The 26,587-nt window shown below is 41.3% G+C and overlaps 1 protein-coding gene across 5 annotated transcripts in view; it reads right to left on the bottom strand.

The window, feature by feature from the left end:
- Positions 1-11,426: 11,426 nt before the first annotated feature.
- Positions 11,427-26,587, bottom strand: part of CFAP206 (cilia and flagella associated protein 206) — a 125,128-nt gene continuing 109,967 nt past the window's right edge. For all 5 annotated transcript variants that reach the window (XM_053710519.1, XM_053710521.1, XM_053710522.1 and 2 more), the window contains exons 12-13: positions 14,133-14,270; positions 11,427-11,716 (exon numbers count right to left, since the gene is read on the bottom strand). In XM_053710519.1, the coding sequence (XP_053566494.1) occupies positions 11,483-11,716; positions 14,133-14,270 (372 nt within the window). In that variant the 3' untranslated portion in view covers positions 11,427-11,482. The remainder of the gene's footprint in view (positions 11,717-14,132; positions 14,271-26,587) is intronic.

The following is a 26,587-nucleotide window of genomic DNA, read 5'->3' as shown; positions in this document are numbered from 1 at the left end:
TGGTCAATTGGCGGCCATAACAGATGTAAAAGGTAGCAGACAAGTATTTAATGAAGTAACTGAAATTATTGAGTTTTTAAAAACTGTGGGATAACAAAGTCATGTTCAGAATTTCAGAATGTGTATCAAAATGTCTGCGCTTTGATCTTGATGTTTAGAGTGAAGGCTTATGGTTGGATTATGTTCCCTTTTTTTTTTTTTTGTCTTGTTTTGTTTTGTTTTTGGTTTTGTCTGCCTTTTTGAGGATAAAAAGAGAGAGGGAAGGAGAGAGGAGGAAGAGAGAGAAGAAGGATAAGGAAAGAGAGAAAAACCAGGAAGATGACAGATAGTGTGAGGATTTTATCCTGGAATGTGGGGGGGATATCATCCCCAGTGAAACGTAAACTTGTGATTAAAATTTTAGGCAAGATGCAGCCTGACGTGGTTTGTTTACAGGAAACCCATTTATCGGAGATGGAAGCAACTAAGTTAAAGATTAAATGGGTTGGTGAAGTAATTTCTACTAAAGGTTCAAATAGAAAATGCGGCGTAGGGATCTTATTACATAAACAATTAGATTACAAAATAATCAAGATAGAGGTTGACAGTCAAGCGAGATATATCTTACTTCAAATATTAGTTAAAGATATAAAGTTTGTAATTTGCAACATATATGCTCCAAATAGATTATCAGTGGATTTTTGGGAGAAAATCCAAAATAAAGTATTTCCATATAAAAATCAAAATTTAGTAGTCTGTGGAGATTTCAACATGACATTAGATCCTGAGTTGGATCGATTCTCACAAAGAAATATAGCCAGTAACAGATATACGTCAAAATATTTTAAGAAATTTTGTAATAAAATGAAATTGGTAGACATTTGGCGGATTCAAAATCCTGATAGCCTCAGATACACTTGCGAATCACGTTCACATAGAACATTTTCCAGGATAGACCTCTTTTTAGTGTCTGAATCTCTCTCTATTTTTCAAGTAAAGCCTGATATTGGAGAGATCCTGATATCGGACCACGCAGTAATTTCCTTAACAATTTTACTGAAGAATTTAGGCAATTCCCAGAATAGGGTATTTTTTTTTCCTCGGTCTCTATGTTCTGAGCCCAGATTTTGTGCTTGGCTACAAATGAAATGGCATGAATATGTGTTGGATAATGCAGAGTATAGAAATAAAGTTGAAATCTTCTGGGAAGCAGCCAAGGCTGTCCTTAGAGGAGAGATTGTTGCATATTTAAACGCCTGTTCAAAAAAGATTAAAGCTAGGGAAGCCGCACTGGCAACAAGTGTACAAAAGAGATACATTCAGGTTCAACAGGATCCTTCACAGCAAAACTGGGACAGTTATATCCTTATTAGGAAGGAAAGAGATCTCTATTTAAAACAAAAATCGATAGCGGAGGAACTAAGATTAAATAGATTTTATAGGGGTTTCCATGGAAGGTCAGCGAAATATCTAGCGAGTCTTACTAAATGCAGAAAGAAAAAAAACTTTATACCGGTCATTAAAGACAAAGAGACTAGACATTATGAAACAGGGAAAATTTGCGAAATCTTTGCTGCCTATTACCAGAATCTATACTTCACAGTAGAAATAAACTATGATAATCAAGAGAGATTTTGGTCAAAAATAGTGACCCCAGAAAGTTCAGAGGATGACTTAAAGACATTAAATGAACCTATAACTAAAGAGGAAATTAGTAATGCTATTGATAAATTAAAAGGTAACAAAGCAGCTGGCCCGGATGGATTTCCATCAGAGTTCTATAAATGTCTAAAGGAAGAATTAGTACCAATTCTAGAGCAGCTTTTTAACAAATATTACACAGATAATACGCCGATCTCAACTTATTTTTCAATGGCCAATATCTCCCTTATCTTGAAGAAAGACAAGGATGTAGAGGACCCAGCCTCCTATAGACCAATATCGGTCTTAAACTCTGATTACAAGATTTTAACTGCTATTTTAGCTAGTAGGTTCGCGCTATGCTTACAAAAACTTATTCACCCTGATCAATCTGGGTTCATGACCAATAGAAATTCCAGCAAGAATATACGTAAATTAACAACTTTTTTGGATTATGCATGGAATCATGAGCAGCTAAATAGACATGATATGGCAGTTTTAACATTAGATGCAGTTAAAGCGTTCGACTCCATAGTATGGGAGCACTTATTTACCTCATTAGGAAAATTTGGGATCAGAGGTAACTTTGCACAATGCATCCATAGAATTTACTCAGATCCTATTTCGTATTTAGTGGTAAATGGGACTACTTCTTCTAAAATCCTATTGCAGCGCGGTACCCGACAAGGATGCCCATTATCACCTCTACTGTTCAATATTGCGTTAGAACCATTTGCGATTCAGGTGAGAAAGTATCTAACTGGGATCCCATTAGGTTCATCCTGTTTGAATATATCACTTTATGCGGATGATATACTACTTTTTATAAAAGATCCACAACAATCCATTCCCATCCTGATCCAGCTCCTGGATGAGTTCAGCTCTTTCTCAGGATACAGAGTTAACACTGGGAAAAGCGAACTGATGATTGTAGGCAAATCCTCTCCAAGATTTTCTATAAATGCTTTTAAAGAGGTGGAGTCCATCAATTATCTAGGCCTAGTTTTGCATAAAAATCCTAAATATTGGTATATTGATAATTATACCTCTCTATTTCAAAAAATTAAAGTAGACTTGCAACTATGGTCCTCTTTCCCGTTATCTTTAACGGCGAGAGTTAATTTAGTTAAAACCATTATTTTCCCACGGATGTTATACCCTTTACAAAACTTACCTTTATTTTTACGTAACAGTGACGTAAGGAAATTGTGTTCTCATTTCTCGAAATTTATATGGGGGGGAAAAAAAACGCGTATATCACTAGCGAGATTAACACAGAAATCATGGGCTGCCGGGTTATCATTTCCAGATATTAGATTATATAATATCGCTTCATTAGTGAAATTTGCCATTGATTGGCTAGCTGAATCAAACATATACTCTACTTTTGATGAAGAATCCTTTATGATACAGCCGTTTGCATTGGCAGCTGTAATTCATTGTAAACCTAGACAGCTACCTTCTAATGTTTCTACTTTGATTACATTTAAAAACATAGTTCTTGCTTGGCAGAAATTTTGTAAAATATTAGAGGTAGACTTTTCTTTCTCGGAATTTCTCCCTATTCTGGGAAATCCACTTTTTTTACCTGGTATCAATCAGAGGTCCTTTAAGCTATGGGCAGAAAAAGGTTTAAAGCGTGTATGTCAAATATTAGGCCCGGATGACTTAGTATTACAAGGAGAAATTTTGTTTGCTTTATTTAATTTACCCAGGTCTGATTTATTTGCATTTTTTCAGATTCGCCACTTTATCACTGCACAAAATTGGAAGTTGCCTTTGCCTATTGCGTGGTCCGATGTCAGGATTATCTTACAAAGATTTATCTCTGGTGTAACATCAATTTCATTAATGTATGATATTATGTTGTCAAAGCAAACCCAAGGCTTTGTGGATAAGATTTGTAATTTCTGGTTGCCATTAATTCCAGATATAGATCACGATAGAATTCACCAGAGTTTTAATAGTTTGGATATGTGCCAAATTCCTTCAAATTGGAGGGAATCACATATGAAACTTTTAAATAATTTCTATCTACATCCAGCGAAAATAGCTAGATTCTATCAAGCCGGATCCGCAGAATGTCCAAGATGTCACTATCAAAACGCAGATCTGTATCATATGTTTTGGGCCTGTCCTAAGATAAAGCAGTTATGGCAAAAAATCATTTACTGGTTCAATACCATTCAGAATTCATCTGTCTCCCCCACATTCCAGGATATCGCCTTATTATTTAAGACATCCAGCAACCAAGATTATCGTTGGGTATACCCTTTAAACATTATAATTTTAGCCGTAAGACAGTGTATTTTAAAGAGCTGGAAAGCGAGAAGAGCTCCCCCCCTATCTATTGTTTTCCAGACGTTACAGGAGCAGATTATTTTTGAATCTTATCATCTTCAGACTCTTTCAGAAAAAAGAATTAAAAAGTTCTTATATGGGTGGTATGCTATTATTAAGACATACTCTCCAGCTATCCAAAAACAGATATTAGCTCCCTTCTTATCCTCTGTTAGTTTTATTGAGATGGTAGTATTAGAATTGTTTCCATATAATTGGATCAGGAATCCTGCCGAGGTATAAATACAGTGAGCAGGTGGGTTAAGTATGTTTTTTTTTTTTTTTCTCTTTCTTTCTTTTTATCTTTTTTTGCGATGCTTTATTTTTATTTTTTTTTATTTTTGTTTCGTTATCCCCAGCCCCTCCTGGCTAACCCCATGAGGTGGAAAAAAAAGAAAAAAATGCCGACAAATGATTAATATATGTTGTTTCTCAGATTCAGGTGCCTTGTATTGTTCATAAATCTTAGAATCTGATAAGTAATGTAATTGACAAAATGGCAAGACCTTTGTTTATTGTACAATCTATCTTAAGATTTGTTTATTGTCATTTTTTTGTTGTTGTTGTTTTTTCTGTGCGGCAATTAATAAAGAGATTTAAAAAAAAAAAAAAAAAAAAAAAAGAAGTGAGCTTGTTGCAAACAGAGCGAGAGTTCCAGAGTGCACAAGTGAAAGGGGTAGTGGCTTTAGATGCAAGAGGATTGTGAGTTTACCAGAGTTTTGTTTTCTGAGTCTATGGAATGGTACACATGGATATGCACGGCTAGGAAGTTGTTGGGGACCAGGATTAGGGGAGATGTCACCAACAGTAAAGTAAGAGGGAGAGGGACATGAGATGAGATACCGATTTGCAGTAATGAGAGAGAGTTTTTGAGGTGAGGTGAAGGGGGGAGAGTGTTTAGGGATAGATAAAGTTCATGAGTACAAAAGTAAGGTGAGATTAAGAGAGATGGGCTAATTAACATTGCAGGTGGTGAGGGGGAAGGAGTAATTGAATAAAGTAGTTTGTTATAGAGACAAGAGGTAGCAAAAAGGAATATAAAAATATTGAGCTTTTTTTTTTTACAAAAGTTGGAACCAATGAAACACATAAGACACAGTATTACAGCAGCACTTGCATAAGGAAACAATGAGATACATAAAACACAAAATTACCTTATGTCTTGCCCCTTGTCCAACCCTTGTTGAATTCTTGTATAATTCTTATCTTAATGCCTCACTTATAAAATGTTCACTTTAGAAATGTGAACATATGCTATTGTAACAATGCATACTGCCCAGGCAATGCACCCCCAGTGCAATGCACAGCCCAAGCTAGTGTTAAATATATAGGCAGGGCAGTCAGCTGGGTCCACTAAATTACTTAATTGCTAAGTCAAAAGACAATTTAAAAGGCAAATTGAAAGTTAGATTCTGGTCAGGTCAGGGTGAGAAGTTAGGATAAACAGGACAGTAAAATTTTGAGGAGGTGGGAGCTATGGCATATAACAGCTATAAATTTAAGAGTAATAGCAGTTATTGATAAGGATTGGACATCACATGGCAATTAACAAAACATTAGAAGTAAGACATTGGGATAACATTACAATAAATACAGGACTAAATTAAAACCTAAAATCATTTGCTCAATATACATATATACATACCAAAAGAGAGTTACAGGAGAGGAAAGAGCACTAGAATGCAGTGAATAGGTTGCAGGTGAGCAGGGATACTATTCACGTACCAACAGAGAGTTACAGGAGAGGAGAGAGCACTAGAATGCAGTGAATAGGTTGCAGATGAGCAGGGATACTATTCATGTACCAAAAGAGAGTTACAGGAGAGGAGACAGCACTAGAATGCAGTGAATAGTCAAGTCAAGAATACTTTATTAGCATTACATTATTACATGTGTTGCTAAAGTAATATGTTACAATAAAACAGATCAATAACAATTTATAAAGTAGGAGTATAGTGGGTAAATATGCTAACAGTTCATTTAATCTGGTTGGGGGTTCTGGTCATGTGACAGTCTGCTACATATTTTGCTACTATCCTTGTAGCTTTGTTTTTTTCTCCTAAGAGTACACATAGTCTGTCTTGTTCCGACATCTGTGGGAAGTCTTTTATTTCTTTTATTATTTTTGGGAAGTATTTATCCCTTAAGAGTTTGTATCTTGTACAGTACAAGAGGAATGGCGCTTCAGTCTCTATCTCCCCACTGTCACACATTGGCTGGCTGCCCTGGGTCTCCATTTTGTCTTATATCTGCCAGTCTCTATTTCCAGCTGGTGGTCAGAGATTCTGTATTTAGTGAGTATCTGTCTGTGCTTTGGGTTGGTGACACTTGTGAGATACTCAGCTAGTTTGTACTCTCTTTGTAGAGACCTGTAACACTCCAGCTTGTTCTGTTGCCCTATCTGTTCCTCCCAGTGCCAAGTGTACCTCTCCTTCAGAGCTGTTTGTAAGGTGTTTGGTGACACTCTCTCATGGGCTGTGCTTTTGCTGATGTGGTTTTGCAGGTCTGATGTATATTCTCTAAATGCTTTTGATGCTGGGTCACAGAGTGTTTGGTGGTAGAGTGTACTTGTGTCACTATTTGTGAGGTGACACCAGAATTTGTACACCCTTTTTTGCATTGGTAGCAGCAATGGGAATCTCCCCAACTCTGCTCTGCACCCATTGTTAGGGGCGCTTCTGTATACCCGCAATGCATATTTACAGAATTGAAGATGTGCAATTTCTGTGAGAGTTGAATAGTTGCAATTGAACAGGAACTCTATTCACGTACCAAAAGAGAGTTACAGGAGAGGAGAGAGCACTAGAATGCAGTGAATAGGTTGCAGATCAGCAGGGATACTATTCACGTACCAAAAGAGAGTTACAGGAGAGGAAAAAGCACTAGAATGCAGTGAATAGGTTGCATATGAACATATGAGCATATGCCATTAACCCCTTAGATTTTGCCTTTAAGTTTTTCTGCTTAAACTTACTTGCTATTTTCTATCTTAAGTTCGGCAGAATGTAGCCATGCGTGTGCACACATGCATAGTAGGGTATGATGACATTGCACGTTACATCGGAGTGACATGGCTCCCGTTCAGAGCAGTGCATGGTACTTAATGTGCACTGCTCTGTAGGTCTTGAATAGCGAAACTACAATCTTTGTAGGTCTCAATCATCTAAAGAATAAGTGAATGTTTTTTGTAAGTGGCATAATGTTATATTGGCATAAAAATTCAGCAATGCACATGTAAAAAGACATGGTTTGAAAGTGTCTTAACAAATTTAATTATATGTATGTAATTCAATGTAAATCAACATTTATTACAAACTTTTTTTTTCTGTAGGTGATGACCTAGTAGATGTTACTCTTTAGTATGCTATGCTAATTTGTGTAGGAGGGAGAGTGGCTGATTCTTGGTACTTATAGGTACTGGAGGTACCACCCCCAGACAGCTTATGTGTGTATGTTCTAATAAACGTAAAACCGCATGTAATACAACACTTGGAAAAATATTAATAAGAGGAAGACAGATCAGAGCTCCAAGAACAGGAGTAAAAAGGCAGTGATCTATGCAAAATATGAGAAATTATTAAAAATTATTCCTTTATTTTAACCAATAATTTATTTTATGCATGAACACTATTTACTGGTAACAAACTTGTATGTTATGTATTTAATAGCACTTTTCTTACAATTTTTTTTCCAAGACCCAGTGCAATTATACCACATACCTTTGCGACCATATATATCTGAAGTAATATAGCTGCAATTTTGGCAAAGTGACTAAAATGTGTGCTTACTTTATTCCTGATTGTAGCCAAACTTGAACGTGTTGTAAAAGGTAATAACACACACCACACACTCATACAACACACACATCATACAACATAAACACTTACACAAACACTCTCATACCACACACACAAACTATCAAATAACACACACACTCACTCCACCCCCCCCCCCCACAACACAACTTCAGAAGGAGAGAGTAGTGAGAAAATAGGGGGAGAGGGAGAGAAAACAAACAGAAGAGGGAAGGAGAGAGGACAGATGGAGGAAGAGAGAGAACAGAGGGAGGGTATAGATAACAGAGGGTGGTAGAGAGCAGATTTGAAGAGAGAGAACAGAAGGAGAGATATGAAAGAGAGAAGAGAAAGAGGGATAGACTATATAGTCTGTGTTTTTCCTACTGTAGATAACATATCCAACTACTCTGTTGGCTCTTTGTGATACCCACGAGATAGCATACTACAAGCTTACTGTGGTCCAAAGCATAGTGAACTGTACTTGCCTAAAAGAAATGTGGCTGAGCAGAAACATATAAACCAGGCTGAGCAGAAACATAATCCAGGCTGAGCAGAAACATATAAACCAGGCTGAGGGAAGCCATACTCCAGTAGGACTCCTTCCCTTTCTCTGTGGAGTTATTGTCTTGCCTAATCAGCCAAACAGAAGTGGCTGATAAGTAATATCCACATCTCTTAGTCTGATTGACACACTCTGGCTTAGACTGATGTTATCCAAGTAACAGGCAGCACATGAGGCGTAACCACACAAAGAACCAAAACAAGATAATGGACAGCAGCCACCGGCTCAAAGCACTGTAGCACTGCTCATGTAATAGGTAGCTACTATTTAATCCTACAGCTGACACTATCTACTACATTAGAAGAGGCAGACATTGGTTTCTCAGGAGGTGTTGAATAGTAAGGGAAGTGCAGAGCTGTGTCTGCCTGAATAGACCGGGAGATCAGCATCGGCTGCTCCTATTAGTCATACATCTATGCTGCTTGTGTGCTGCCTGAGCTCTGGCTCTCATGTGACTGGGCCGGAAGTCTAGAAGAGACAATCTTCTGTCAAATGTATCAAAGCCATCCTTCTGTCATATATACAAACGCCAGCCTTCTCTCATGTATGTTACAGTGGAAATGGTGTTTTCGACCCAGTAATCATGGTGTTGTGACCCAGTTAATGGCTAACAACCTGTGGTTTCAAGAATCCTGAGATAGACTATGCAATTTTAGGAGACTTTTCAATTTTAAGATAGTTTACTTAAAATTTACTTTATTCTATTGGTATATTTTTTTTTAAAGCATACCTAGGTAGGCTCAGGGACAGCGGTGCATTATTGGAAGCTCTGTAGAATAGCTACGCATGTGCCTCTTGTCATTAGCTCACCAGATGTGTTTAACTAACAAATAATTACATGGGCTTATTTGTTAGAGTATGTCATTTTAAGACTACAGGGAGTGCAGAATTATTAGGCAAGTTGTATTTTTGAGGATTAATTTTATTATTGAACAACAACCATGTTCTCAATGAACCCAAAAAACTCATTAATATCAAAGCTGAATAGTTTTGGAAGTAGTGTTTAGTTTGTTTTTAGTTATAGCTATTTTAGGGGGATATCTGTGTGTGCAGGTGACTATTACTGTGCATAATTATTAGGCAAAAAACAAATATATACCCATTTCAATTATTTATTTTTACCAGTGAAACCAATATAACATCTCAACATTCACAAATATACATTTCTGACATTCAAAAACAAAACAAAAACAAATCAGTGACCAATATAGCCACCTTTCTTTGCAAGGACACTCAAAAGCCTGCCATCCATGGATTCTGTCAGTGTTTTGATCTGTTCGCCATCAACATTGCGTGCAGCAGCAACCACAGCCTCCCAGACACTGTTCAGAGAGGTGTACTGTTTTCCCTACTTGTAAATCTCACATTTGATGATGGACCACAGGTTCTCAATGGGGTTCAGATCAGGTGAACAAGGAGGCCATGTCATTAGATTTTCTTCTTTTATACCCTTTCTTGCCAGCCACGCTGTGGAGTACTTGGACGCGTGTGATGGAGCATTGTCCTGCATGAAAATCATGTTTTTCTTGAAGGATGCAGACTTCTTCCTGTACCACTGCTTGAAGAAGGTGTCTTCCAGAAACTGTCAGTAGGACTGGGAGTTGAGCTTGACTCCATCCTCAACCCGAAAAGGCCCCACAAGCTCATCTTTGATGATACCAGCCCAAACCAGTACTCCACCTCCACCTTGCTGGCGTCTGAGTCGGACTGGAGCTCTCTGCCCTTTACCAATCCAGCCACGGGCCCATCCATCTGGCCCATCAAGACTCACTCTCATTTCATCAGTCCATAAAACCTTAGAAAAATCAGTCTTGAGATATTTCTTGGCCCAGTCTTGACGTTTCAGCTTGTGTGTCTTGTTCAGTGGTGATCGTCTTTCAGCCTTTCTTACCTTGGCCATGTCTCTGAGTATTGCACACCTTGTGCTTTTGGGCACTCCAGTGATGTTGCAGCTCTGAAATATGGCCAAACTGGTGGCAAGTGGCATCTTGGCAGCTGCACGCTTGACTTTTCTCAGTTCATGGGCAGTTATTTTGCGCCTTGGTTTTTCCACACGCTTCTTGCGACCCTGTTGACTATTTTGAATGAAACGCTTGATTGTTCGATGATCACGCTTCAGAAGCTTTGCAATTTTAAGAGTGCTGCATCCCTCTGCAAGATATCTCACTATTTTTGACTTTTCTGAGCCTGTCAAGTCCTTCTTTTGACCCATTTTGCCAAAGGAAAGGAAGTTGCCTAATAATTATGCACACCTGCTATAGGGTGTTGATGTCATTAGACCACACCCCTTCTCATTACAGAGATGCACATCACCTAATATGCTTAATTGGTAGTAGGCTTTCGAGCCTATACAGCTTGGAGTAAGACAACATGCATAAAGAGGATGATGTGGTCAAAATACTCATTTGCCTAATAATTCTGCACTCCCTGTATAGGTCCTGCACTACTGTGTGTTTAACCCCAGTGGAAGTACCGCTCGAGAACCACAAAGCATTGCTGGTCCCAAGCGGAAACTGTCGCTGAACCAATAAGCAGCATTAGTCACACGATTCAGCTGTGTAACTAGTGCTGCTGATTGAATCAGCAGTGCTCTGTGGGCCCTGAGCGGGAATTCTACAGGGTTGATAGTAATAAAGAAAACTTACAAGCTCTAATTAATTTATTTTTGGATTATTATGGCCCTTTAAGTATATGCTTATCCCCTTTGCAAGAATTAAACACAATTATATATAATTATTATTTTTATTGTGCAATAATAAAAAATCTATAATGTATTAGGGCATTTTCTTTTTACACAGTTATATCCCTTTAATCAAGCTCAAGAGAGAATTTGCGGTAACCTGTAGTGAATATACAGAGACATTTTACTATGACCTTTTTTTTTATAGAACTTACCTCCTTCCCAATATGTTTTATTATATAATTCTACATTTTCCTTGAATTCTAAAGGATTTTAAATTAATAATTTAACATATTAGTTACATTACAGCAAAACTTTTAATTTTCAGCCACAACTATTTTTGTTCAAATATATTAAGATAACCAGTATCCAAAAATAACACCAATAATTATAATATATGACAATTATAGAAATCACCCCCTCCAAACATGATATAAAGACCTTTTATTGCATTTTATACATTACATGGAATTTATTTTGTGGTTATGTCTCATCAACAGCTCTAGTTAAATTCACTTTGACCATGTTAGTAGGCTTTGACATTCCTCCCCCACGAAGTCCTGCTAGAAAGACCTGTGGTTTGGGGACGTTGGTTGCACTGTCCCTTTTAGTTTGGGTACCAACTTGTTTTGGTAAGTACACTTGCGTGAAGTTCTCTCTTCTCAAGTGGCTGTTATGTGTCTGCATAGAATGGGTAACTTTTTGTCGCAAATTAGCCTGCAGATAGGAGGAAAAAGTAACACGTAGAATATGGAGCGGTCAATACTGAACTTGAAGATTGCTGTAATAGTGTATTGGTATTAATTATAACATTACATATCACATTAAATGATCAGCATTTTTAAATAGAACTACTTATCATTGTTGTAATAATTCAAGTTTCTCCAATTTTTTAATTAGTAATAATTATTCAGGATATATTGTCCAGTCTCTTAAAGGGACACAGAACCCACATTTTTCTTTCATGATTCAGATAGAGCATGCAATTTTAAGCAACTTTCTAAAAAATTATAATTTTTTCTTCGCTCTCTTGGTATCTTTATTTGAAAAAGCAGGAATGTAAAGGCCCATTTTTGGTTCAGCACCTGGGTAGCACTTGCTGATTGGTGGCTAAATCTAGTCAACAATCAGCAAGCGCTACCCAGGTTCTGAACCAAAAAAGGGCCAGCTCCTAAACTTACATTCCTGCTTTTTCAAATAAAGATAGCAAGAGAACAAAGAAACATTGATAATAGAAGTAAATTAGAAAGTTGCTTAAAATTACATGCTCTATCTGAGTCATGAAAGAAAAAAATTGGGTTTTGTGTCCCTTTAATAGCCCATGAACAAATCTATTAAAGAGTTCTGCTGAGCTTATTGAAACATCTAAGCATAGATTACTTTTATTAAAATAATATGGTCACCATAAGTCATCTTAAATTCTTCATGTAGTGTAGGGCACTATATGTTTTGTATTATTACTCCCTCTTACTATTCTCTACAAAGAGTGCAAAGTACACCAACAATCGTTTATTGGGATATACTATTCCTTAAAGGGACATGAAACCCAAACATTTTCTTTCGTGATTTAGGTAGAACATACCATTTTAAACAACTTTCTAATTTACTTCTATTATCTAAATTCTTTCATTCTCTTGGTATCATTTGTTAAAGGAGCAGCAATGCACTACTGGTTTCTAACTGAACACATGGGTGAGCCAATGACAATCAGTATATATATGCAGCCACCAATCAGCAGCTAGAACCTAGGTTCTTTGCTGCTCCTGAGCTTACCTAGATAAACATTTCAGCAAATGATAACAAGAGAAGGAAGCAAATTAAATAATAGAAGTAAATTGGAAAGTTGTTTAAAATGTTATGCTCTGTCTAAATCATAAATGTCGAATTATGACTTTACTGTCCCTTTAATAAAGGCCAGGTGATTTCTTGTAATGCACACTCTTTTACAGCAGTGGCGGTTCTACAGGGGGGCCTACAGGGGCCAGTGCCCATGTAAAAATGTCCCTGGCCCCCCTGAGTTGAGCGCCGGATCTGCCTGAAGGCCCATGCCTAGGTGGCAAATTTTGGGGGGCGGCACTTGCCCCCGCCGCTGCTGCCCGGCCGAATAAGCGGCTTTAAAAATATATATATATTTTGACAGGCGGCTTACCGCCGAGCGTTCACGTGATTGACTTTTCGCCGAGGTCACGTGACATTTTCGACCAGCTTTTCTGTCTGTGTTAGGTCACACATGGCTTGATGGAGTCATGCACGTGATCTCCCAGGCTAGGCGGTTAGGTGAGAAGTGAGTGTGACAGCCGGGACTGGAGACTCACTGATCGTTGCTGTCTGTGGTGGGGAGCCTGAGCTGGGGTTGGAGACTCACTGATCGTTGCTGTCTGTGGTGGGGAGCCTAAGCCGGGGTCGGAGACTCACTGATCTTTGCGTTCTGTGGTGGGGAGCCTGAGCCGGGACTGGAGACTCACTGATCGTTGCGGCCTGCGGTATGGAGCCTGACTCAGGTAGGGGTCAGCCGGCCAGGACACTGAAATATTGCTTATGCTAAGAGAGTCAGAGTCAGACTTTAGCCAGTAGCCACCCACGATTATGATTAACACTGACTTTTTTTTGTAGAGGAGTTTGACCATATGATTTTCATATAAATCATATATATTATACTATACATGCTTGCTGTACTGGGGGAAGATAGCATATTATTTGTACATCCGCTCATAACCAGAATTCAAAACAGGTGTGTAAAAATGTGTGTAACAACAAAATCCACTTTAATAACAAAACTCATCTATAAAACGGACACTTCCTCACTCAAAAGCTATTTTGCGCTTGTCTCTCAGCCTTATGCCCTATAGATCAGGAAGCACCAGGACAGTGCAACTCCACCTATATGGCCTTCTCCACAAATGTTTACTGGTATTGCTAGGTAACCGGTGTCCAATACTGCGCGTGCGCGTCTCCGTTTCCATAGCAACTAGTTTCTGCTTTTTAATGTGCCCCTCTGATTAAACACTGGCCCCACCTTGCCCCCCCCCCCCCCCAGTAAAATGTGTCTAGAACCGCCACTGTTTACAAGACTGGGGAAAACTATTACAACTTCAGATTGTCCGAAAACAAAATATTTAACGTTAATACAAACCAGTTTAATCGCTTTCCTTCTCAGCTCCCACTCATTCCACTCGTATGATTTCACAATATTTGTTTCCATTATGTGAGTATCGGTCTGTGTGCTGCTATTGCATTTGCTGACTGGTTTAATAAAAAGTTTTTCTTCTGCCTGTGTTTGGTAAGAGAGATTACAGTTACTTCAAATTGCTGGTGGCACGGATGCCCCATCCCTGAAATTTGAATGCGGTCATAAAAACATAATTTATGCTTACCTGATAAATTTATTTCTCTTGTAGTGTATCCAGTCCACGGATCATCCATTACTTGTGGGATATTCTCCTTCCCAACAGGAAGTTGCAAGAGAATCACCTACAGCAGAGCTGCTATATAGCTCCTCCCCTCACTGCCATATCCAGTCATTAGACCGAAACAAGACGAGAAAGGAGAAACCATAGGGTGCAGTGGTGACTGTAGTTTAATTAAAATTTAGACCTGCCTTAAAAGGACAGGGCGGGCCGTGGACTGGATACACTACAAGAGAAATAAATTTATCAGGTAAGCATAAATTATGTTTTCTCTTGTTAAGTGTATCCAGTCCACGGATCATCCATTACTTGTGGGATACCAATAACAAAGCTAAAGTACACGGATGATGGGAGGGACAAGGCAGGAACTTAAACGGAAGGAACCACTGCCTGTAGAACCTTTCTCCCAAAAACAGCCTCCGAAGAAGCAAAAGTGTCAAATTTGTAAAATTTTGAAAAGGTGTGAAGCGAAGACCAAGTCGCAGCCTTGCAAATCTGTTCAACAGAGGCCTCATTTTTAAAGGCCCAGGTGGAAGCCACAGCTCTAGTAGAATGAGCTGTAATCCTTTCAGGGGGCTGCTGTCCAGCAGTCTCATAGGCTAAGCGTATTATGCTCCGAAGCCAAAAGGAGAGAGAGGTTGCCGAAGCTTTTTGACCTCTCCTCTGTCCAGAGTAAACGACAAACAGGGCAGATGTTTGACGAAAATCTTTAGTAGCCTGTAAGTAAAACTTCAAGGCACGGACTACATCCAGATTATGCAAAAGACGTTCCTTCTTTGAAGAAGGATTAGGACACAATGATGGAACAACAATCTCTTGATTGATATTCCTGTTAGAAACCACCTTAGGTAAAAACCCAGGTTTGGTACGCAGAACTACCTTGTCTGAATGAAAAATCAGATAAGGAGAATCACAATGTAAGGCAGATAACTCAGAGACTCTTCGAGCCGAGGAAATAGCCATCAAAAACAGAGCTTTCCAAGATAAAAGTTTAATATCAATGGAATTAAGGGGTTCAAACGGAACTCCCTGAAGAACTTTAAGAACCAAGTTTAAGCTCCACTGGGGAGCAACAGTTTTAAACACAGGCTTAATCCTAACCAAAGCCTGACAAAATGCCTGGACGTCTGGAACTTCTGCCAGACGCTTGTGCAAAAGAATAGACAGAGCAGAGATCTGTCCTTTTAAAGAACTAGCTGATAAGCCTTTGTCCAAACCCTCTTGGAGAAAGGACAATATCCTAGGAATCCTAACCTTACTCCATGAGTAACTCTTGGATTCACACCAATAAAGATATTTACGCCATATCTTATGGTAGATTTTCCTGGTGAAAGGCTTCCGAGCCTGTATTAAGGTATCAATGACTGACTCGGAGAAGCCACGCCTTGATAGAATCAAGCGTTCAATCTCCATGCAGTCAGTCTCAGAGAAAGTAGATTTGGATGATTGAAAGGACCTTGTATTAGAAGGTCCTGCCTCAGAGGCAGAGTCCATGGTGGAAGAGATGACATGTCCACTAGGTCTGCATACCAGGTCCTGCGTGGCCACGCAGGCGCTATCAGAATCACTGATGCTCTCTCCTGTTTGATTTTGGCAATCAGTCGAGGGAGCAGAGGAAACGGTGGAAACACATAGGCCAGGTTGAAGAACCAAGGAGCTGCTAGAGCATCTATCAGCGTTGCTCCCGGGTCCCTGGACCTGGATCCGTAGCAAGGAAGCTTGGCGTTCTGGCGAGACGCCATGAGATCCAGTTCTGGTTTGCCCCAACGATGGACCAGTTGAGCAAACACCTCCGGATGGAGTTCCCACTCCCCTGGATGAAAAGTCTGACGACTTAGAAAATCCGCCTCCCAGTTCTCTACGGATGTGGATCGCTGACAGGTGGCAAGAGTGAGACTCTGCCCAGCGAATTATCTTTGAGACTTCTAACATCGCTAGGGAACTCCTGGTTCCCCCTTGATGGTTGATGTAAGCCACAGTCGTGATGTTGTCCGACTGAAATCTGATGAACCTCAGTGTTGCTAACTGAGGCCAAGCTAGAAGAGCCTTGAATATTGCTCTTAACTCCAGAATATTTATTGGGAGGAGTTTCTCCTCCTGAGTCCACGATCCCTGAGCCTTCAGGGAGTTCCAGACTGCGCCCCAACCTAGAAGGCTGGCATCTGTTGTTACAATCGTCCAATCTGGCCTGCGAAAGGTCATACCCTTGGACAGATGGACCCGAGAAAGCCACCAGAGAAGAGAATCTCTGGTCTCTTGATCCAGATTTAGTAGAGGGGACAAATCTGAGTAATCCCCATTCCACTGACTTAGCATGCATAATTGCAGCGGTCTGAGATGCAGGCGCGCAAATGGCACTATGTCCATTGCCGCTACCATTAAGCCGATTACTTCCATGCACTGAGCAACTGACGGGCGTGGAATGGAATGAAGGACACGGCAAGCATTTAGAAGTTTTGATAACCTGGACTCCGTCAGGTAAATTTTCATCTCTACAGAATCTATAAGAGTCCCTAGGAAGGAGACTCTTGTGAGTGGTGATAGAGAACTCTTTTCCACGTTCACTTTCCACCCATGCGACCTCAGAAATGCCAGAACTATCTCTGTATGAGACTTGGCAATTTGAAAGCTTGACGCCTGTATCAGGATGTCGTCTAGATACGGAGCCACCGCTATGCCTCGCGGTCGTAGAACCGCCAGAAGTGAGCCCAGAACCTTTGTAAAAATTCTCAGGGCAGTGGCCAACCCGAAGGGAAGAGCTACAAATTGGTAATGCCTGTCTAGAAAGGCAAACCTTAGGAACCGATGATGATCTTTGTGAATCGGTATGTGAAGGTAGGCATCCTTTAAGTCCACTGTGGTCATGTACTGACCCTCTTGGATCATGGGTATGATGGTCCGAATAGTTTCCATTTTGAATGATGGAACTCTGAGGAATTTGTTTAAGATCTTTAGATCCAAAATTGGTCTGAAGGTTCCCTCTTTCTTGGGAACCACAAACAGATTTGAATAAAATCCCTGTCCTTGTTCCGGAACTGGATGGATCACTCCCATTACTAGGAGGTCTTGCACACAGCTTAGGAATGCCTCTTTCTTTATCTGGTTTGATGATAACCTTGAAAGATGAAATCTCCCTTGTGGAGGAGAAGCTTTGAAGTCCAGAAGATATCCCTGAGATATGATCTCCAACGCCCAGGGATCCTGAACATCTCTTGCCCACGCCTGGGCGAAGAGAGAAAGTCTGCCCCCACTAGATCCGTTTCCGGATAGGGGGCCGTTCCTTCATGCTGTCTTGGGGGCAGCAGCAGGCTTCCTGGCCTGCTTGCCCTTGTTCCAGGACTGGTTAGGTTTCCAGGCCTGTCTGGAATGAGCAACAGTTCCCTCTTGTTTTGAAGCGGAGGAAGTTGATGCTGCTCCTGCCTTGAAATTTCGAAAGGCATGAAAATTAGACTGTTTGGCCTTTGATTTGGCCCTGTCCTGAGGAAGGGTATGACCCTTGCCTCCAGTAATGTCAGCAATAATTTCCTTCAAGCCAGGCCCGAATAAGGTCTGCCCCTTGAAAGGAATGTTGAGTAATTTAGACTTTGAAGTCACGTCAGCTGACCAGGATTTAAGCCATAGCGCCCTACACGCCTGGATGGTGAATCCGGAATTCTTAGCCGTTAGTTTAGTCAAATGAACAATGGCATCAGAAACAAATGAGTTAGCTAGCTTAAGCGTTCTAAGCTTGTCAATAATTTCATTCAATGGAGCTGTCTGGATGGCCTCTTCCAGGGCCTCAAACCAGAATGCCGCCGCAGCAGTGACAGGCGCAATGCATGCAAGGGGCTGTAAAATAAAACCTTGTTGAATAAACATTTTCTTAAGGTAACCCTCCAATTTTTTATCCATTGGATCTGAAAAAGCACAACTGTCCTCAACCGGGATAGTGGTACGCTTTGCTAAAGTAGAAACTGCTCCCTCCACCTTAGGGACCGTCTGCCATAAGTCCCGTGTAGTGGCGTCTATTGGAAACATTTTTCTAAATATAGGAGGTGGGGAAAAGGGCACACCGGGTCTATCCCACTCCTTGCTAATAATTTCTGTAAGCCTTTTAGGTATAGGAAAAACGTCAGTACACACCGGCACCGCATAGTATCTATCCAGCCTACACAATTTCTCTGGAATTGCAACTGTGTTACAGTCATTCAGAGCAGCTAATACCTCCCCAAGCAATACACGGAGGTTCTCAAGCTTAAATTTAAAATGAGAAATCTCTGAATCAGGTTTCCCCGAGTCAGAGATGTCACCCACAGACTGAAGCTCTCCGTCCTCATGTTCTGCATACTGTGACGCAGTATCAGACATGGCTCTAACAGCATTTGCGCGCTCTGTATCTCTCCTAACCCCAGAGCTATCGCGCTTGCCTCTTAATTCAGGCAATCTAGATAATACCTCTGACAGGGTATTATTCATGATTGCAGCCATGTCCTGCAAGGTAATCGCTATGGGCGTCCCTGATGTAATTGGAGCCATATTAGCGTGCGTCCCCTGAGCGGGAGGCGAAGGGTCTGAGACGTGGGGAGAGTTAGTCGGCATAACTTCCCCCTCGACAGAACCCTCTGGTGATAATTCTTTTATAGATAAAGACTGATCTTTACTGTTTAGGTGAAATCAATACATTTAGTACACATTCTCCTATGGGGCTCTACCATGGCTTTCAAACATAATGAACAAGTAGGTTCCTCTGTGTCAGACATGTTTAAACAGACTAGCAATGAGACTAGCAAGCTTGGAAAACACTTTAAAACAAGTTTACAAGCAATATAAAAAACGTTACTGCGCCTTTAAGAAACACAAATTTTCCCAAATTTTGAAATAACAGTGAAAAAATGCAGTTACACTAACGAAATTTTTACAGTGTATGTAATAAGTTAGCAGAGCATTGCACCCACTTGCAAATGGATGATTAACCCCTTAATACCAAAAACGGAATAACAAATGACAAAAACGTTTTTTAAATAGTCACAACTGCCACAGCTCTACTGTGGCTTTTTACCTCCCTCAATACGACTTTTGAAGCCTTTTGAGCCCTTCAGAGAAGTCCTGGATCATGCAGGAAGAAGCTGGATGTCTGTGTCTGTAATTTTTGCTGTGCAAAAACCCCCCAAAATAGGCCCCTCCCACTCATATTACAACAGTGGGAAGCCTCAGGGAACTGTTTCTAGGCAAAATTCAAGCCAGCCATGTGGAAAAAACTAGGCCCCAATAAGTTTCATCACCAAACATATGTAAAAAACGATTAAACATGCCAGCAAACGTTTTAAAATACACTTTTATAAGAGTATGTATCTCTATTAATAAGCCTGATACCAGTCGCTATCACTGCATTTAAGGCTTTACTTACATTACTTCGGTATCAGCAGCATTTTCTAGCAAATTCCATCCCTAGAAAAATATTTTAACTGCACATACCTTATTGCAGGAAAACCTGCACGCTATTCCCCCTCTGAAGTTACCTCACTCCTCAGAATATGTGAGAACAGCAAAGGATCTTAGTTACTTCTGCTAAGATCATAGAAAACGCAGGCAGATTCTTCTTCTAAATACTGCCTGAGATAAACAGTACACTCCGGTACCATTTAAAATTAACAAACTTTTGATTGAAGAAATAAACTAAGTATAAAACACCACAGTCCTCTTACGACCTCCATCTTAGTTGAGAGTTGCAAGAGAATGACTGGATATGGCAGTGAGGGGAGGAGCTATATAGCAGCTCTGCTGTGGGTGATCCTCTTGCAACTTCCTGTTGGGAAGGAGAATATCCCACAAGTAATGGATAATCCGTGGACTGGATACACTTAACAAGAGAAATAGTAATTTTTACAATTATTGTTAGAATGGGTAAGTGAATTTTAAAATGTTTAATGTACAATTTTACCAGGGAAGTTAGGTGCTGCAACATTAATAATACAGTAAGTCCAGCAAGCTCCCTATCTTACCTGGTTGTTTTATGTATTGAGAAAGGGTGGGAATACCAAGAATATGCGCCAGGCAAACTCAATGACATACTTCATACAAAATAGCCACTCCTCTGATTGGCTGAAACATGCATTTGATTGGTTCTTTTAGCCATTCGAGAGTTGAGTTTCTGACCAATCAGGAACTGTTACAGTGGCCTTTCTGCTATTGGCTGGCTTACCACCAGGCTGCTAATTTGCCACATTTCCTCATTTCTAGGTTTTCTGGCTGCCAAATATTCAGTGTCTATAGGACAGAGTTTTTATTTTTTTATGACACACTGTGTGAGATAAGAAGTGCTATTTATACTCCTGCAGTTCTCTCAATAAAACAGACTTCCAGGATACAAGATTTGGCTGTGTCACTGGGATGAATGGGCTAATATCACTTTGTCTGCTGAGCTACCATCACTTAGAGGTTGATTTATCAAAGGCTTTGCAAGCCTTTCGACTCACAACAGCTGCACGCCGTATTTAACAAGCAGCGGTCATCAGACCTCTAAAGTGGCGAAATTCAATCTCTGCGGTCTAGTCCGAACCGGGAGATTGACAGCTCCTGCCCTTGTGATTGGCTGTGTGCGGGCAGGGGGCGGGATTGCACGCAAGCGCAAAATAGCGCTCGTGTGCAATGCTGAATTCCTCCAGGGGAATTCAGCCCACCAGAGGCGAGCTGTGGCAGACAAGGGCACGTATGTGCACCCCTGTCCGCTTCAGCTTGATAAATCGCCCTCTTAAGGTTCCTGGTACATTAAGCAGGCTGTTTACCACAGGTCTGCACTACAGACCCTGTCCACTGGAGTGGTGCAGAAGATTGCTGGAGTCTCTCTGCTGGAAGATGATACTTTTTCAGACCAGGAAGACCAAACCTGACTGCAGAACTGACCGCTGCTCTCTTCAGCAACCTCTGGAAACACCCACCCCATGACAGTTGTTATTAATACTTAAAGGGACACTGAACCCAATTTTTTTTCTTTCATGATTCAGATAGAGCATGCAATTAATTTTAAGCAACTTTCTAATTTACTCCTATTATCAACTTTTCTTCATTCTCTTGCTATCTTTATCTGAAAAGCAAGAATATAAGTTTAGAAGCCGGACCATTTTTGATTCACAACCTGGTTTATCCTTGCCGATTGGATAGCACCAATAAACAAGTGCTATCCAGGGTCTAAAACAAAAAATGGCTGGCTCCTTAGCTTAGATGCCTTCTTTTTCAAATAAAGAGAGCAAGAGAACGAAGAAAAATTGATAATGCTCTATCTGAATCATGAAAGAAAAAATTTGGGTTTAGTGTCCCTTTAAGTCTGTTGGTTACCTCATGCACAGCAGGGTGCGTGTGTGTATATTTATTAAGGAAACATACATTTTAACTGAACAGGCCACTTTTGTACATGAAAATAAGCATAAGACTAAACTGCATTACCTACTGGTACAAACAGAACACATAGGAGTTACGATCTCAATCATTAGCTTATGGAGAAGCCATATTTCAGTTCTTTTGACAGACTTGCATTTTATCCAATCAGTGCTGGCTCCTAGGAACTCCATGTGCATGAGCACAGTGTTATCTATATGAAACACATGAACTAACGCCCTCTAGTGGTGAAAAACTGTGAAAATCCACCAAGAGAGGGAGATCCGACTCCGAGCATCCATGGATATCTGCTGTTACAGATCTGAATGATCGCCGTTCCACTGTCTCAACATGCACAATTGAAGAGGTCTGAGGTGGAACCTGGCGAATGGGATGACGTCTATGCTTGAAACCATGAGCCCGATCACCTCCATACACCGAGCCACCAAGGGGCTTGAGGAGGACTGAAGGGCAAGACAGGTGGATGCAATCTTTCTGCGTCGATGGTCTGTGAGAAATATTTTCATGGACATAGAGTCTATTATCGTGCCCAGGAACCAGGGAACTTTTTCCTGAGTTGATCTTCCAACCGTGAGATTGGAGCAAAAGAAGAAGAGCCCTCAAATGATCCTCTGCGAGACTGAGCGACAGCGCCTGGACTAGGATGTCGTCCAGATAAGGCACCACAGCAATGCCTCTGGATCTGGCCACAGCAAGCAGCGCCCCCAGAACCTTCGTGAAGACTCTCTGGACCGTCGCTAGACCAAAATGGCCACAAACTGGAAGTGTTGGTCCAGAAACACAAATCTTAGGAACTTGAAGTGGTCCCTGTGAATTGGCACATGAAGGTAAGCGTCCTTCAAGTCTATAGTCGTCATGAACTGTCCCTCTTGAACTAGGGGCAGGATAGATCTGATCCTTTCCATTTTGAACGATGGAATACTCAGAAACTTATTTAAATACTTTAGGTCCAGAATCGGGCGGAACGTGCCCTCCTTCTTTGGAGCCACAAAAAGATTGGAATAGTACCCTCGACCCCGTTCTGCATGGGGTACTGGTACAATAACGCAGAGAGAGGCGAGATCTCTCACACACTCTAGAAAGGCCTCTCTCTTTTCTCGCCTTGAAGACAGGTTTGACAGGAGGAATCTGCCCCTGGGCAGATGGGATCTGAACCCTATCCTGTAACCCTGGGTGACCACTTCCAGAACCCAAGGGTCCTGAACGTCCTGCAACCAGGCTTCTGAGAAGAGAGATAATCTGCCCCCTACTTGGTCCAGAGACCGGTTGGGGGCCGCCCCTTCATGCCGATTTCATCTTGGTGGGCTTCTTGCTCTGCTTAGACTTGTTCCAAGATAGAGACGGCTTTCAAGTTCCCTTGGACTGGTCCGCTTTCGCGCACGAAAGGGACGAAAAGTAGATCCCTTAGGCTTAGCCTTCTTATCCTGCGGTAGGAAAGCTCCCTTGCCTCCCGTAACCGTGGATATGATTGAATCCAATCCTGGACCAAATAGAATCTTTCCTTGAAAAGGCAGAAACAACAGCCTCGACTAAGAGGTCATGTCCGCAGACCAAGACTTTAGCCACAGAGCCCTGCGAGCTAAAACCTTAGCATTCAGGCGAATAATTTGCATATTGGCATCACAGATGAAAGAATTGGGGATCTTCAGTGCCTTAATCTTATCCTGTATCTCGTAGATGGAAGTCTCCCCCTCGACCGTGTCACACAGGGATTCACACCAATATATCGCAGCTCCAGCAACCACCGCAACGGCCGCTGCTGGCTGAAAAACAAACCCTGTGTGCTGAAACATCTTTCTTAACATGTTTTTCAGCCTTTTATCCATGGGCTCTTTAAATGACGCACTATCCTAGAGGGGAATAGTTGTCCGCTTCGGGAGCGTAGAGATAGCACCATCCACCTTAGGGACGGTACCCCACAGCTCAAGCTGAGAGTCCGGAGCAGGGAACAGTTTCTTAAAAGAAGAAGGGGAAAAGGAAGAACCTAATCGCTCCCATTTATTCTTAATAATATTAGCCATCTTAATGGGAACCGAGAAAGTCTGAGGTACTACCCTGTCCTCGTATACCTTATCTAGTTCAGGAATTGAAGGTTCCTCCGGAATCTTAGGCTCCGGAACCTCCAGAGTAGCAAGCAGCTGCTTCAGCAAAAAGTGCAAATTCTCCATCCTAAACCTAAAATCAGGCTCCTCCGCAGTCGGAGGTTTAGATGACACAGACTCCGACCCAGAAGGGGCCTCCACCGAAGAGTTGGAGTGGGCCTCGTCATCGTATAATGCCACTGGGATTTCCATCTGCGTAGACAACCCCTGGGCTGGGCCGCCATGGTACACCCTACGCTTGCGCTTAGCAGAGCGTGGTAAGGCATGGATCACTTTCGAAACTGCCAATTCTAGTTGGTCCACAAAGTCTGACGGCCAACGAATCTCTCCTGAAGGAGTAACGGTTGGACCCTGGGGCACTGCATGTGCAAATGGAGATGAATGCAGGGAACGCACCTCACAGGACTAGGAACCCTCAGAGGTGGATGGCTCAGTAGTACTAGACATCCGTTTACATTTAGATGCCGTAACTTTATCAAGGCATGTGGAACATAATTGAGCAGGCTGATCTACCAGAACCTTCTCACAATAAACACAGGAATGAGACTTTGTTAAAGAGGGAGAACCCTCTAACGCGTCAGAGTCCTCCATAGCTTGCGGCTTTTATAACGGACTAGCTTAACTTATAAATAGGCACCTTTATACCTCCAATTGCCGGGGCACTCACCACCTCCTAGGACTCGGACTACAGAAATTGTTTTTGTCTCCTGCCTGCTGATCAACAGAGGAAGAGAGATATGCACACCTGGTCACATGGAATGCCTGGCAGGACCGCCCCTGCACTAAAGAGAAAACATGCCAAAAAGGACCGCGCAATACGCCCGCCAGTAACCTGAAAGTTCCACACATTGCCAGAGCCTCATCTCGCACATACCGCAGCAATGACACAATAAAATAAATATATAAACCCCCCCTGTTCAATAATCCCCATTCCAGGAATATTAAAGGGACATGAAACCCCAAAAAATTATTTCATTATTCAGATAGAGAATACAATTTCAAACAACTTTCCAATTTACTTCTATTATTTAATTTGCTTCCTAATCTTGTTATCGTTTGCTGAAAAGTTTATCTAGGCAAGTTCAGGAGCAGCAGAAAACCTAGGTTCTAGCTGTTGATTGGTGACTGCATATATATATAGATTGTGATTGGCTCACCCATGTGTTCAGTTAGAAACCATTAGTGCATTGATGCTCCTTCAACAAATGATACCAAGAGAATAAAACAGATTAGATAATAGAAGTAAATTAGAAAGTTGTTTAAAATTGTATTCTCTATTTGAATCATGAAATAATTTTTTTGGGTTTCATGTCCCTTTAACCCTCGATTCTTTAAAGATAAAAGGTGTCACACTGTGACCCTGTCTTCCGTGTTATCATTATGAGTAAAAAATGAAACGATCTTACCAGAATCTACGCCATGGAACAGGAACTTGGCCCCTTAAGTGTGACAGGTTAGTAGCCTCGCTCCTGACATGGACTTGAGTGCAGAAAGCAGGCAGCGAAACTCGTCAGCGCTGATTGCTTGTGGAGCTGTTAATATGAGTCGGGATGGTTTCGCAGAAAGACTCTCCCTGCATCTCCGGACTCTAACTTCTGCCCAGGCTCTCACTGAGAGGCTGACAAGACTATTTAAAACTCCAGTCCCACTGCGAAGAGTACTACCCTCCATAAGAGACTACTCCAAATTCTCGGCACTTCTCTGCCATCCTCCTGTGACAAAAGGCAAAGAATGACTGGGGGATGAGGGAAGTGGGGGAGGTATTTAATCCTTTGGCTGGGTTGTCTTTGCCTCCTCCTGGTGGCCTGGTTCTTAATTCCCAACAGTAATGAATGAACCCGTGGACTCTCCTCCCCTTTAGATGGAAAAGCAAATTTGATGATAAAAGTACATTCGAAAGTTTCCCCCCCCCCCCTCTGCTCCAGGGCCCATTTTAATGTCTCTGTAAAGACAGATGTGCAATGGGTAACCTACATACTGTATAAGCAGGCACTATGCAGATTGTAGAATCTGTCACTGCAACATGATTACTGAGATAAACTAACAACTTAGTGCAAGCACTGTGGGTAAAGTCTTGGGTATTTTTGTCTACTACAGGGAGATATGTTTGTGAGGAAGCAGATGGGAACTATGAAGCAGCAAGAGTGGGGAAAGTAGTTCATAAAGAGCTCAGTTACTGTAGACTATTTCCCTCTGAGCTATCTCTCCCACTGATCTCTGCCTCACTCCCTCAGACCTTTCTCAGTCAGTCTGACCTCCTGTCTCCTCCTTTTGACAACTTCCTTTCTATCTCTAATGGCTCTATCTCCTTCTGATTTATCTCTCCCTCTAACACCATTCTCTCAATTAACTCTATCTTTCCTTCTGACTACTGCTTCCCTACCTCTAACCTCTCTGACCCCTGCCTCACCACCTCTAACCTCTCTCTTCAGTCTGACCTTATCCTCTCTCTGAGATTTTCTATTAGTATGTTCTTCACGTTTTTACATTAATTGATTTTGTTTGTGATTTGTAAGGTCTACCGCACTGGTTTTCAAACCTGTCCTCAGGCCTCCCTAACAGGCCACATTTTGTGGATATCTGAACTAGAGCACAGGTGAAATAATCAGCTGATTAGTAAACCTGGTTATTTTACCTGCTCTCACCCAAGGTAATCCTGAAAACCTGGACTATTGGGGAGGCCTGAGGACAGAGCTTTGAAAACC

Source organism: Bombina bombina, chromosome 4 (assembly GCF_027579735.1).
Source record: "Bombina bombina isolate aBomBom1 chromosome 4, aBomBom1.pri, whole genome shotgun sequence".
In the NCBI taxonomy this organism is placed as follows: Eukaryota; Metazoa; Chordata; class Amphibia; order Anura; family Bombinatoridae; genus Bombina; species Bombina bombina.
The sequence above is the reverse complement of the archived record's forward strand: the minus strand, read 5'-3'. Positions and strand labels throughout refer to the sequence as shown.